At 41.0% G+C, this 15,194-nt stretch overlaps 1 protein-coding gene across 1 annotated transcript in view; it reads right to left on the bottom strand.

The window, feature by feature from the left end:
• Window positions 1-15,194, bottom strand: part of LOC114047246 (disabled homolog 2-interacting protein-like) — a 64,050-nt gene that overhangs the window by 25,526 nt on the left and 23,330 nt on the right. The window contains exon 2 of the mRNA XM_027868028.1: window positions 9,206-9,309. Coding sequence (XP_027723829.1) covers window positions 9,206-9,309 — 104 coding nt within the window. The remainder of the gene's footprint in view (window positions 1-9,205; window positions 9,310-15,194) is intronic.

The raw sequence follows: 15,194 nt of genomic DNA, 5'->3' as shown, positions 1-15,194 counted from the left end.
CCCCAACAGTTTGTGGGTTGGAGACTATCCCCCCACCTTCAGCTAAAGACAAAAGCTATCTATGTCTTCTATATGAATGAATAGAGACATTAAAGACTAGCAGAGCTGGAAGGACCCCAAAATACAGAATGCTTGAATGTGAAACAAAATTTTAAAGCTAGAAGGAGACAGAGATCATCTAGTCCAACTCCTACATAGTATAGGTAGGAAACTGAGGCCCACAGAGACAAAATGATAGAGCCAAAGTCATTCAGCTACTTGGAAGCAGAGGCAGAACCATAACCCTGGTGTCCAGATTCTAGTCCAGTATTCTCTTCATCTCTTCCTTTCTTTTTGCTACCTCTTTTGCAACTGCTGACTTGTTCTTGACCACAGATAAGACTATCTGAGACAGAACAATAAGTGAAAGAAAAATGACAGGAAAGTATGGCAAAGGAAAAGCACCATTAGCTGAATCAAGTCAGTCACCGACTAAATTCTGTTCATGGGATCAAGAGTTTGGAGCCGGAAAGAATCACAGGACATAAGATGACATCAGAGCCGGAAAAAACTTTGGAACAGCACATTGAATCTCTAAGGTCTGTTCCAGTCACAATGGTCCAAGTGATCTGGAAACCGATCCAAACAGAGGAAACAACTTACCCAAAGTCACACAGATAAACACAAATAGCAGAGCCAGAATTCAAAACCAGGCCTTTTTATTCCAACTGAATGCTCTATTCATTGTATTTTACAACCTCTCAAGGCAAGATTCATAGAATTACAGGACATTAGTGAAACATTCTGCTATAATAATTAGCTCATTTTAAGTCTTGAGGTGATAACATGGCCCCTAAGAACACTTAGTTCCCTTCTTTGGGGCTTTGGGGAGTTTGTTTTAGATGAAAACTTCTGAATTCAGCCACAATTGCTAGGAATCTCTAGTTGGAAAAAATGTCTAACCCTTAGGCAAAGGTTGGGCTCTCTGCTGAACCTTACACTTATTTCTATCATTTTGTAGTCAGGACAAAATTCAATTTACTAGAAAACAAACAACCTCCTTCAGACTGAGTCTTCCTCTCTTAGTTGCCTATAGAGCCAATGACTTTCCTCAGTATCTCTCTTCACTGCCCCGGCTCAGTCCTCCCTTAGCTCCACATTTGCTTTAACCTTTAGAATCCATATATTCAAAATCTCTTCTCCTCCCTCCCCTCATTTCTGAGATAGCTCCTCCCTTGGATACAATTGCTTAGGGTAGGACCCAGCCTCTTGCACAATGGCTTCATTCGATTTGAGGAAGTAGATAGGTCCTGTTCACACGTGCTTCTGACTATTAGATTCAATCAAAAAGTGTTCTTCCTAGTTAGACACCAGAGGTTAACGGGAGGTTTCAACACCATCCTTATATTAGCAGTGTCTCTCTTATGAACTTCAGTCTCCTCACCTGTGAGGTGAGAGGATTAAACTATATGATCTCTAAGAGTCTGTGATCACTGAATTCTAAAAGGACACAATGCCTTAACTCAAAGGGGTGGCAGCCTTGAGATAATATAGAAGATGGACAGGTAGAGGAGGGAAATTATTGGACGGGTTACCTGCCGTGGAGCCCACACAAGGCTCTTCTGTATGCATAGTAGTTGCTAGGCTCCAGTTCTATTATATCAAGCCGATCTAGGTGACTGCTGCATCCAGCTGCCTTCTCGGCACCAGTCGCTTGGAAAGCACTGGCCAATAGATGGCAGTACCCTAATGAGATGGGAATGGAATCATAAGAGTTTTGCCCGGGGTCTGAAACCACCTTACAAATTCCCTCGGAGCCTCAGAGAGACATTGCTGGCGATAGGATATTCCAGTGTAACATGTCCAATGGAACTTTCTAATTTTAAAGTCTTTTTCTCCTCCTGTTTATATTTTTACTTTTTCTAGGGCTGAGTCCAGAAATTGCTGTTCTCTCTATTGAGGGACAGGGAGGAGGGAGAAGAAAAGCATGGAATAATGGGAAGAATCTGAGAGATCCTAGTTTGAGACCTTTCTTTCTCCAGTCCTTCTTAACTCTTCTATAAAACAAGGAGGTTGGATCAGTTAGTTGTTCTCTAGAAGCCTTTCTGATTCTAACAGAATATAGAACATAAAATACAGAATGTTCTAAAGTTCATTTCTGCTCAAATATTTTATGTTGTAAGGTCCCTTCCTGCTGTAACATTCTAAGGTCCCTTCCTAGCTCTAATAATCTATGTTCTTGTGTATCTTACAGCTTTAACATTTTCTGTTCAAAAGTCCCTTTTAGTTCTGACACATTTAACTCTATGACACTCATACTGGGTGACATACTGAGGGAAAAAAAAGAAAACTTTCTAGCCCAGGCTCAACAAATGGTCCAGGAAAATTAAATTTTTTCAAAAGCTCAGGCAGAAAGAGGAAGAAATTCAGAATCTCTCTCCTTGTCAATTTCTCCTTTGCTTCCCATCCTAGGCATTGGACAAACCAAGTCTGAGTCCCAAAGACAAGTCAGTTCTATGCAGAGTACATTTAGTGCCTAGCACATAGAAAACACTTGATAAATGCTTACTGATGGACTAACTTCAACAGCTTATATTATGTACCTACTGTGTGCAAACACTAACTAGGTGCTAGAGATACAAGGACAAAAACAAAGCAATTTCTGCCTTCAAAAGGAACTTGTATCTACCAAGAGAATTTAATACATAAACAAGGAAATAAAGAGTATATACAAAGTAATTACAAGAGGAAGAAAGTACTAAAAACTCCAGGAATTAGGAAAGACTTAATGTATGAGGAGGTGCCACTTTACCTGAGTTTTGAAGGATCCAAGGGACCCTATAATGCAGGGAAGGAATGTATTCTAGGCATGGGGAGGGGGTCAGTTTTGCAAAAGCACGGAGAATCCATGAGAGATGGAGAGTCAAGTAAAGGGAACAGATAACAGCTGTCCTTTTTGACTGGGATGGAGGATACAAAAAGAAGAAGAATATGAAATAATACCTGAAAAATAGGTGGGATCCAAATGTTGGGTGGGGGTGGGGGGATGGGAGACTTTAAATTCCAGGCTAAGAATTTTTTTTAAATGTTATCCTAGAGGCAATAAGGAAACATTGAAGATTTCTGAGTACTGGGAAGTTTATAGTCCAGGTAAAATCATGAGACTGCCTCAGAGTCTCAGGTTCCTTATGTGTCAAATGGGGATAATTATCCTTCCCCTGACCTTTTCACAGGATGTGCTTTAAAAAAAAATCAGTGAGCTAGTGGATGCCAAAATGCTTTCTAAAGTATTAAAGTCTAACTCCACATAAGGGATTGCTACTAATTACTATTAGTCCAATTATAAGATTAAGCAGCATAGAAAGCAGTTTCTGCCATGGAATCCTAATTCCTAAAACAAGATTTATCAATACTACTCATATCTTACCTTTCTGACACTATGTCTGCTCCTCTATAGAGCAAAAAATAGCCCTGAGACCTAATTTTAGACAGCCCTTCAAATATGATTCTCTAGCTTTAAACTTTCTGTGAAGGAATCAGGTTGGATCAATGAGCTGTCTAATTTCAAAGCTTCTCAATCACTTCTGCCTCCCAGACCTCCCCTCTGCAGCTCCTTCCCCACCACCTGCCCCCCAAACCCACTAGGCTCAACTTGTCTGAAAACCAGCTAAAAAAAGGGTAAAGACGGTGAAAGGAAAGGGGGCAGGTGGCAACAGCCTGTCTCCATATCTCACACTCTGCTACTATAGGCCAATTTAGAATCACAGAATATTACAGCCAAGGGGAACATCAGAACATAAAATTTTAGTGCATAGAATATAGAATGTTCAGAGCTAGAAGGAACCTTAGACTAGAGAATGTTAGAATAAGTGATCTTTAAATATACAAAGTGGCTCCCTACTGTTTGCCTGACATTCAAGGAGTTACCCTACCTTTCATATGGTACCTTAAGTCATTTTCATAGAGAAACATCAAACTGAACTATTCTCTGTCCCTCCCTTGACAGGTACACTGCATTCTTCCACTTTTGTATCTTTACTTCTCCTGTTTCCTATGCATGCCCTTCCCTTCTTTACTTGGTGAATTCCTACCCAGTCTTAAAAGCCTAACTCAAATGCTATCTCCATCCCTGGCTGGCTTCCCCTACAAAACCCAGGAATGACCTCCTGAACTTCTCCATTAAACCTTACCTAACACTTTATTCTGCATCTCTTTAACGGTTTTATCTTACATTGTATATTCTAATTATCTGTGTTTGTGCCTTAAATTTCCTACTAAACTATAAGCTTCAAGAGGGCAGGAATATGTCTTACCTCAACTTTGTATCTCTCCCCCATACTCACCCATGCTTAAGCCCAAGAGTGTTTAATGTTTGAAAGGAGTAAAGATAGAATAGACATGAAAACAAAGAACATTAGACCACAGATTCAGAAAGTCAGAACTGGAAAGAACCATATATCACAGAATAGTAGAGAGAGAAAAGAAATTTATACACACACACACACACACATATACTTATATACAGAGAGAGAGAGACAGACAGACAGACAGACAGAGACAAGAGACAGAGAGAGAGAGAGCTGAAAGGCCACCTTTAGAGAATATCTGATCTGCTTTGCTCAGATTCCAGGCAAAGAAATGGAAGTCTAGAAAAGTAAAATAAACTTCTTGAGATCACAGAGTTATTGCTAGAGCTGAGATCAGAACCTTGGATTCCTGATTGTCAGAGTAGTGATGTCACCAATTCCTCCCTAACATCTGAACCAATAAAAGAAGTTAAGGATGACAGTACACTAACCAACCAGGTTGCCCCTAGGATACCAGAGATGCTCATCTATGGGTCACCAGATCCTAAGGACTGGGTAAACCATGAAACAGAACATTATAACCATGTCATTAGCTAGAGGACTAGGTCAAAATCATCATTCTGTTCAATTCAATAAGCATTTATTAAGTGCTTATCATGTGTAAGGCATTGTGCAAAGAAATGGAAATGGGAGACAGAATAAGAGATACAGGGAAAAGGAAGTTGATCAGTTTGGCTGGAATATAGAATGCATGAAGAAAAATCATATAAAACCAGTCTGGAAATGACAAGTTGGAGCTAGCTTGTGAAGGGCTCAGTGCCACTTCCAAGACACTGGTGTCATTGCTCACACATTACAAAGACAGTCAAAAGCTCCAGGAAGGCTTCACAATGGAAATTCTTGACAGCAGCCTACCTGACCCCAACAAGTTCCTTCTCCCAAAATGGATATCCTACCCTACTTTGACCATGATAGGCATGTTCCTTGCTAAAGACCTGCAGGTTCTCCTGTGAAAAATCAGAGGACAGAATAGTATGTTTAGAGATGGACAGGACTTCCTCTTAGTTCAGTCCTGGCCTTATGACCTTGGACCTTCAGGTACAGGAGTCTCCCATTCTAAAGAAAATAGATTAACCAATAACACCCTATACTTGCAAAGTGCTTCAGATACCCTAACTGATTTGATCATCATCCTGTTACTACCAAAACTTAGGGTGTAGTAGAGAGAGTGCTGGATTTATTCAGGAAGACCTAGATTCAAATCCTGCCTTGGCTATTTATTAGTTGTGAGACCCTAAACATAATCACTTAAACCAACTCTCAATTTCTCCACATATAAAAGTTGGGATAATAGCATCTGTTGTTGTTGAGTCATTTTCAGTCGTGTCCAACTCTTTGTGACCCCATTTGGGGTTTTCTTGGCAAAGATACTGGAGTGGTTTGTCATTTCCTTCTCCAGCTCATTTTACAGATGAGGAAACTGAGGCAAAGAGAGTTAAGTGACTTGCTCAAGATCACACTATTAGTAAATGTCTGAGGTCAGATTTTAACTCAGAAAGAGGAATCTTCCTGACTCCAGGCCCAGCACTGTATCCATTATGCCACCTACCTATCCTATAATAGCATCTACCTCACAGGATTATACTGATGAACAAGAGAGATAAGGCATATAAAGCACTTTATAAACCTTGAGTGCTATACAGGGTGTCCCAAAAATCTTAGAGCAGTTTTAAGCTTTAATTAGTACAGTTTTCAGTTTAGTTCAATATTAAGCTATTAAAGCTTAATATAGGTTATTTAAAATAACAAAGCTTAAAGCTACAATAAGACTTTTGGGACAGCCTGTATAAATGTGAGGCATCATCATTATCATCATCACCACCACCACCACCACCATTTCTAGTAGTAAAAACATATTCCTTCTTGCTCCTCATATTCCTTCTTGCCCAAGAATAAAAAAGGTGGTGCTGGCTATATTTTTCCTGTTCAATGGGAACATCTTTTCCTGCTAGGATGGAGGCAGCAATAAAAGTCTCTTATACGAACAAAAATAAAATTCTCTGGGGCTGAGTAGACAGAAGAGGGAGAGAATACCTCATAGTATGGGCCCAAAGACAAAATGAACCTCATTCCAATCATAATGATAACCGATTACATTTGGTACAGTTTACAAAGCTCTCTCCCACTCATCATTTCACTTGAGATTCACAAAGTCCAATGCAACATGGGTAGTGAAAATATTATTTCCTCTTTTTCTTCTTTCTCATTTAACCATTCTAGCTAGCTTCAGTTTCCTCATCTGCAAAATGGGTTTAATATTAGCATGTTTCTGACAGGTTTGTTATAAAGATCAAATGAGATAATATATGTAAATCACTTTGTCAATTTTAAAGTGCTATATAAATCCTAGCAATTACTAATGATTATTCACATACCTCCCTACCCTCCTTCTTCCAACAACTTTGCAGAAATGGGAGGTCCACTGCTGGGTAATGATACATAGATTTTCAGACTTTCTTTGATACATTGATCAGTTTTGCTAATAGCTTTTTGTTCCCCTTTTTTTTTCTTTTAAGAAAATTATTTGTTATATGGACTAGCTTTCTGGCAAGGGTGAGTAAGAGGAAAACAATGGAAATGTATGTTATGTGAAAACAAAACATATTAATAAAATTTTATTTTTAAAAGATAGTCTTAGAGGCCTCTCTGCCTCATACTCTAAAACCTTCAATTAACATCTAAGTCTTTGGAGAGCAGCAAATGCAATATTCACATTTCACAGATGGGGAAACAAAGTCCCAAAGAAAGCAAATTACTCAAATTTTTTTTTCTTTAAGAAAACTACAGTAGTTTGCTTCTCTGCAACTAAATCTGAATGGAACAAAGCCAGATCATTACAGACTCTGGATCATGTTACTTCTGTCCTCCAGCAAAGAAGCACCCTTCCCCAATCCCCCTAAAACCTCTTACTTCTCTCCTCCCCTACTCAACACTGGGTAGGGAGGAGGGAGTGGAATATCACAGTGCAGAAGAGACAAGATTATTGACCAAGGGTGAATTGGTACAAATTGGGCCTGTGGGATGGCTTTCACAGAGCTTTGGTGAAAGGTAGCTGGCCTGGGAATTCCAGGTTGCTCTAGGAACTCTGTGTATAGGTAGCAGAATTCTGGAAGGATTAAAGACAATATCTTCCCACTGGCCACAAACAAATGAACATTTCCTTGCTTATCAGTAAGTCGTTTGGGGACAGAATTTCTAGGCCTATTGCCATCCCATTGCCCAGCCTGTTGAGCTGGTATTACCAGTTAGTTTGATGAGGCTAAGAAATCTCATCAACTCAGGGTATGCCTTACCATGGTAACTTTACAGAGAAGTATTATGGGATAGGAGAAAGGGTACAAGACTCAGACTCAGGAGACCTGGGTTTGAATCCCATTTCTGTTGCTTTAGTATCTGTGTGATCCTTGGCAAATCACTTAACTGCTCGGGGCCTCAGTTTCTGGCTCTGTAAGGTTGCCATGATTTTGTGGCCCTGAGATGATCTTTCAAAGCACTTTCATAAGCCACACAAAAGCCTTGTGTAGTAAGAAGGGGAGGGATGATTGTGCGCTGGAAGGTCCTAAATCACAGTGGTGAAACTCAAACCCAGGTCTTCTGACTCCAAGTCCAGTGCTCTTTTTGAAAGAGAGTGAGATCAGGAAATGAGGGAGTAAAAGGAAAAATACTATGCTGTTAGTTGGGATGCTGGGGGCCATGATCCACCATTGACTTTTGTTGGGTGACTTTGAAGAAGACACAAAATTGGTTTCTTCACTGGTAAAATTAGGATAGTAATTCTTGCCCTCCCTATCTCGCTGGGTTGATATGAGGATGAAGTGAGATGACAGATGGGAAAGCCAGAACTACCATACAAATGCAAGGTGGGAGAGTCATACTGTGTCAGTGCTAGAAATGCCAAACAGAGAAATTATCTCAGACTTGTAGCTAAGGATGTCTCCCTTCCCAGCCTCCTTGAGGGAAAATCCATGTCTCCCTTAGGTTTAGTCCCAAGGTCCAGACTTCAAAACTTTTGTTCCTGGTAGATTTTGGCTCTGTTTTTGTCCTTGAAGGGCACATCGGGATGTGGTGAAAGGGCTCTATTTTTTTTTTTGAATGGAGGTGAATCAAGATCCCTGCGTCCCCCAAAGTTCCTTCTTGAGAACTCTCTGCCAATGACAAAAGCCAAATAGAGAAGACTAAGGAAGAGGCAGTTATAACCACAGAACATAATTACTGAAAAAGATCTTGGAACATAGAATACTAGGCAGACTATGAAAGCCCAGAGCATAAAATGCTAGAACAGACTATGCCAGAGCTGTAAGGGACCTTAAGAGAACATCAAATTCAACACCTTCACTTAGCAGAGGAGGGGGTCCCCTCTGCTCTTTCTGGCTACATCTTTTCATAGAACAAATCTTCCCATAGTGAGCCCATTTCTTTAACTGTAAACACCAGATCCAGAGTGAGTGATACTGCATATTGCTTTTCACAAATGAGCTTCAGGGGTTCAACTAGCCTAGAATATATAAACATTTGAAAATCCAACCTGTTCACTTTTCTTTCCTTGCCATCTTTGGAGTACAGATCAGGATAGACCCCCCAGAGTCTATTGGGTCTGGAGACCAGGCTATGGGGCTCAGTGTCCAGGGAGTAGCCCCTATTGTCCCCAGCTCTGACAGCAGGCCCATTGCCTGCTGAGAGTTTTTTTTTTTCCTCTTTTTTTTTTTTCCTCTTTACTTCACTGCCAGTAGGACTTGGGGCTCTGCTCTGGGGAAACAATTGAATGGATACCTAGATGAAGAGAGGCCAGAAAAATTCCCTGTTATGTAAACTTCCACAAAGAGGTCCTGCAGGGACTGCAGTCACACAAAGATAGTTACCGTTACTCGGAACGGTGTCGTAGCTGAAGGCTCCATGCTGGGGCTCCTATCCGAGAGGTTGCTGGGCATGGTGCGCCGCTGCCCCGACCTTTCTTGGGGCGACTCTGAAAACAGAAAGTGAAAAATTAAGTGTAAACACAATGTAAAGAAGGCAACTTGATATAATGGAAAAGAACACTGAATGGACAAAGGGTCAGAGGACCTGGATTGGAATCCTAGCTTTGCCTCTTATACACCTGTGTAACCTCAAACTTCATGAGCCTAATTTCTCATCTATAAAATGGGGATGATAATCTCCTGGGGGCAAGTAGCTTTCCTCTGCGAGCCTGTTTCCCCTTCTCCCCTTACTAGCTGTGTGATTCTGGGCAAGTTACTTAGCATTTCTCAGGCTCAGTTGCCTCATCTGTAAAACAGGGATGAAAATAGCACCTACCTCACAGGGTTGTGTGAGGATCAAATGAGGTAAGATGAAAGTCTTTTGCAAACCTTAAAGCACTATATCATTGTTAGCTATTATCTCTGAATCTGACTCGATGGGATGGCCAGAAGCAGCATGGAGTAGGGGAAAGTGCATAGAACTAAAAGTTCAGATGTCCACCACTAAACCTGAGCAAGTGGCTTCCTCTCAACAGGCTTCAATTTCCTTTTCTGTAAAATAATGATAATAACATTAGCACCACTTACCTCATAGGGCTGTCATGAGGAATAGATGAGTTAACATACCTAGGAGCACTCTGGAAGGCACCATCATAATCAAAAACCAACTCACATTTATAGAATCCTTTAAGGCTTACCAAACACTTTCCCCACAATGATCCTGTGACCTCCATGATACAAGTTAGATTCCACTTGCTCAGACCATTGAATTTAAGACTTTAAAGAAGGTGTCTTAAAGGACACTTAGTCCATATAGTTTTACATATGCAGGCTCCTGGAGGTGAATCACCTTGTTCAGGAACACCCAGGGAATAAATGACAGGAGCAATATTTGAATCCAAGTGTTTTAACTCTAAATCTGGTGCACCTTCCACTACATCATCCTGTATAATTATCTTTATTTTACAGATGAGGAAACTGAGCTTCAGAAATTTCCCATGACTTGCCCAAGGTCACACAACAGAGCAAGGATTTGAATTCAGTTCCTCTAGACCATTCCCTGTACTTCTGTCTTGCACTACATAATTTTTTCTCATACCTAGCTTGTAATTTCATCAAAATGGGGAACTCTAGGTGAGGAACTCCTTCTGGCAATGCAGATTGGACACTTTTCTAAGACTTAGAGTCTGAAGAGAGCTACCTGGGACAATGAGAGGTCAAATGACTTGTCCCGGTGACCCAGCCAGAATGTGGCAGAGGTAAGGTTCGAACTCAGGGGTTTCTGACTCCAAAGCCTGTCCTCCACCCACTTCTTCCCACTGTAGAAATATAAGTGATCTTCATAGCACTAAAGACTTTAAGCCTGACTGGAAGAAAAAGACAAAGGAGACTATTTCCTCCACCCAGACAGAAACACACAAAAACACACACAAGTATATCCAATCACCACATTACTCTGACAGAAGCTTTTTCAAGAGCCTGAGACAGGTTTATTTTGGGAGCTTTCCACACTTCTCGGTCTAATCTCCTGGAACCTGCCTGATGTGGGACTCTAATGACTGCAAAACAGCTGAGCCTGAGGTTCCAGTTCATAACAGTAACCCACATTTCTCTCTTGCTTTGCAGTTTACAAGGCACCTTCCTCTCAACTACCCTGTAAAAGATAGGAAGTATAATCATCATTATACCCATGTTAATGGATGAGGAAACTGAGTCCAGGTTGATTCACAGTCTGGTCTTCTTTGACCAGAATTTGCCCCATTTTTCCACATTCCTTTCCAGATCTCATCAATGATTCCTGAAGTTGAAGACTGAAAAGATTAATAATTACATGAACTTTCATTGATACAACATTTTAAGAATTATGAAGCACTTTCTAGGCAACAATCCTATGATGTAGGTAGTACTGGTATTACTCCCATTTTACAAGTAAGGAAACTGAGGTTAAGAAACACAAAATAGCATTTTCAAAATCACACACTAAATTGATAGTACAGTATCAGAACCACAATTCAAACCCAGGGCTCTCCTGGTTCCAGGTCTAGTACTCTTATCATGATGCCTGTGGTTGTAACAGATGTTTTAAGGAGGTAAAAGCCACTGTCAGCAAAGATTTCTTTCCAGGGGATAAACAGGATGAATGAATGAACTGAGTTGTGGCAGGAGGGAATTACCTGAGGCCCAGCCCTGTGGGCTGTGGGGAACAGATGGCACTTCATGGCAAGGCTAACAAGTCCCAGGTCACCTGTGTGGTCAAACCACCAAATGCCCCTGTCTCTAAAAAACTCACCCACAGTTCTAGTGTGCCCTGAAACCGAGTGAGGTCAATCACAAGTGGCAACAATTGTTACTGAGGGCCAGGAGGCCATAAGTGATAAAACCATTGGACCTGGAATCAGAGAACCTAGTTCCAAATTTTGTCTCAAATACTTATTAACTATGTGAATGTGAGCAGGTTACTTAACCTAAGAGGCTTTTGTTTTCCCATTCATAAAAAAAAAAAAGACAATACCTTCAGGACCTACTTCATAAGCTAAAATAAGGTAATCTATATAAAGTGCTTGACCTTGGGCAAGTGATTTTACTTCTGCATATCTCAGTCTCCTCATTTGTATAACTGAGGGCTGGGAAGAGTTGGGCTAGATAATCTCTGAGGTCCTATTCAGCTCTAAAGACTATAATACAGTAATATCTCACCTATGTCAACTTGAGGCTGTTGGGGTGCCATGAGAGAGTCAGAGTTTGGATTTCCAGGTACTACTCTTCTCCTATCCCATAACCTTTTCCTCAGTCTGTACAAAATGACCCTCCCACCCCAACCATTCCCCAATTGCAGCTATAGTGATACCTCTTAGGGTATTCTAGAGGGTAGACCCATTATTCCAGATATGAGGTATGTGTTTTCCTACATGACAAACCTTAAGACCTTTCCCCTTGGCCTTTTTGGTGCCACTTGTAATGCAGGTTTAACCAAGGACATCAACTTGTCCTGCATCGTCCATCTTTCTCCCTTAGCATTCAATTCAAATCAATTTAATAAACCATTTACTAAATCCAAAAATCCAAGATATACGCGCCCTCTGATATACTCTTCCAGTGTCTCAGTGTGGCTTGGAGGTAACGCTGGGTTCTTTCAGACTATGCCAGTCTAGTACAAAGACCTACTTTGGAAGCAGGTCCTTCCAAGCTATAAGGGCTTCATATATAGTCCTAGCAATGGGCAGGGTTTGCTTGTCAAATGAAGACCAGCCTAAGTGATCTTAAGCCTGCTTCCACAGGGTTCATGAACTCTTGGGGTCACAGTAAGTCATGAAGACCATCCACAAAGACACAAAGCGACTATAATCTACACTAGTGGGGAGAAGACCCACAATGAAATTAACCACCATCACAGGTCCTTATTACCCCTATAAAAGACTAATTGATCTTCCTTCCTCAAGTCTGTCTCCTCCACATGACTGCCAAAAGAATATTTCTGATGTACAGATCTGACCATGTCAACTCCTCCCCTCCATATTACCACCCCACCTCCCATCACTCAAAAAACTCCAGTGACTCCCTATTGTCTGAAGGATCAAATACAAACTCTTCTGTTTAGCATTTAAAGGGTTTCACAATCTGGTTCCAACCTGGATCCAGGCTTATTACAAATTCCTGACTAGAGCTAGCTGTCTTTCACAGAGCATTGAAACATTCAGATCGGATCAGATCTGGTCAGTCAGCCAGTCAACAAGCTTACTATAGACCAGGCACTTTGCTAAGCACTCAGGATATAAAAAAATGCAAAAACAGCCCCTGTCCTGATATATACTGAGGTTATATCTGAGAGGAAGATACTGCAGCTGAGGGAATGAACAGGTTTCCTACACAAAGTGGGACTGGAGCTGAGGCTTGAAACAAGCCAGGGAATCTAAGGTGGAGATAAAGAAGGACAATACTTCAGACACGGGAAACAGTTGTAAAGGCATGGAGATGAGAGATGAGAATATTGTGCTTGAGGAACAGCAAGCAGGGCAGTGTAGGTAGCTCATTGTGTGCAGGGAGGGGAATAAAAGGTAAGCATACTAGAAAGGTAGGAAGGAGTCAGGTGATAAATAAGTTTAAATGCCAAGCAGAGGAGTTTCTATTTGATCCTCCCTCCCATGGAGCTTCTGCCTGGTAAAAATCCCCAGAATGTGATTAATCACTTAGAAGAGCCACAAACTTTCCAGATCTCTGAATGATGACATGGATGACCTAGAAACAAGCGAAGCCCCTGTCTTGACAAGAGGATTAAGAGAATCTTCCCAGATAAATCCGAGTCGTGGTAGTCACATCATCCCTATGATCCAATATGTCCAGATTAGCCCAGATAGGGCAGAGAGACAACAGTTTCAAATCAATGCCTACTGGCTTTCCCTTGGCAAAACACCAACTCTCACCCTATAAGCTGGGAAACTTGGATCATTCCAAGGATCCAGGTTCATATTGGTGTCTGCCCTCCTTCTAACAATGCCCACTATAATCACAAAATCTCAGAACAGACCTGGAAAGTCATTTAGTCCAATCCATACTTCAATCAATCAATCAAGCATTTAGTAAACAATTACTACATGGCAGGCACTATGACAAGCACTGGAGAAACAAAGAAAAACAAAAACACAAACATCATTCTTGCCTCAAGAAGTTTACATACTAATGGGGGAGAAACAATGTAAATTCAAAGATACATATAAGACATATGCTAAGCAGAAGGAAAGTGACTTAGAGCGGAAGGTAGGCTCAAGTGACTGGGGAGATGCCAAAAAGGGGTACTTGAGCTGAGACTTGGAGGAAGTCTGATATCAAGAGGCAGAGGTGAGGAGGGAGTGCATTCCAGGCACAGAGGACCACTCCTGCTAAGGCAAGGAACCAGGAGACAGGAATGTCATGTGAGGAAAAAGCAGGCCATTGTGGGCTGGATCATACTGCATGTTCAGGGCCCTATAGGCTAAGTAGACTACAAGTGCAGAAAGGCTCCAGGTTGTAAACAGCTTTTAAACACACTCAAAAAAGGGATTTTATATGTGATATTGGAAGTACTCAGGTGCTACAGGAATTTATGGTGTTGAGAGAGGGGGGTAAAGATATGGTCTACACATTAGGAAAATCATTGTGGCATCTGTGTGGAGGATAGATTGGAGTAGGAAGAGATTTGAGGCAGCAGGACCAATGAGAAGTTATTTCGACAGTCCAAGTGAGAGGTGATAAGGCCTGAACTAGGAGGTAGCTGTGTGAATAGAAGGAAGGAGATCCATACATATACATATATACATATATATGTATGTATGTATGTATGTATACATATACATATTCATGCATACATATATACATATACACGCACACACACATATGAGAGATATTTTGATGGCCCAAATGACAAGATTTGGCAATGGATTGGAATGTGGCATGGGTTCAAGTGAGGAGATGAAAATGATACCAAGCTTTTATGCCTGGTAGACTAGAACAGTACCCTCAGCAGGATGAGGGAAGTTCAGAAGAGGGGAGGATCTAAAGGGAAGGATAATGAATCTGTTTTGGATGTGTTGAGGTTGAGATGCCTATGGGACATCCAGTTTGAAATGTCCAATAGGCAGTTAATGATGTGGGACTGGAGCTCAGTAGAGAGACTATGATTGGATAAATAGATCTGAGAATGAATTATCGAATAGAAATGATAACTGAATCAGTGGGAATTGAAAGAGGTACTAAAGGAGATAGTATAAGAATAGTTTTTACAATTTTAAATACAATAAAACTTTATTTAAAAATGTAAAAACCATGCTTAGCTCTCAGGCTGTACAAAAATAAGCTGTGGTGTTCCAATCCCTAGTATAGAAAGAAAGGAGAAAAGGGCTCAGGACCCACAGTTTAG

The sequence above is a fragment of the Vombatus ursinus genome, unplaced genomic scaffold, assembly GCF_900497805.2.
Source record: "Vombatus ursinus unplaced genomic scaffold, bare-nosed wombat genome assembly UNPS02014786.1, whole genome shotgun sequence".
In the NCBI taxonomy this organism is placed as follows: domain Eukaryota; kingdom Metazoa; phylum Chordata; class Mammalia; order Diprotodontia; family Vombatidae; genus Vombatus; species Vombatus ursinus.
This window is presented reverse-complemented; position numbering and strand designations above follow the sequence as displayed.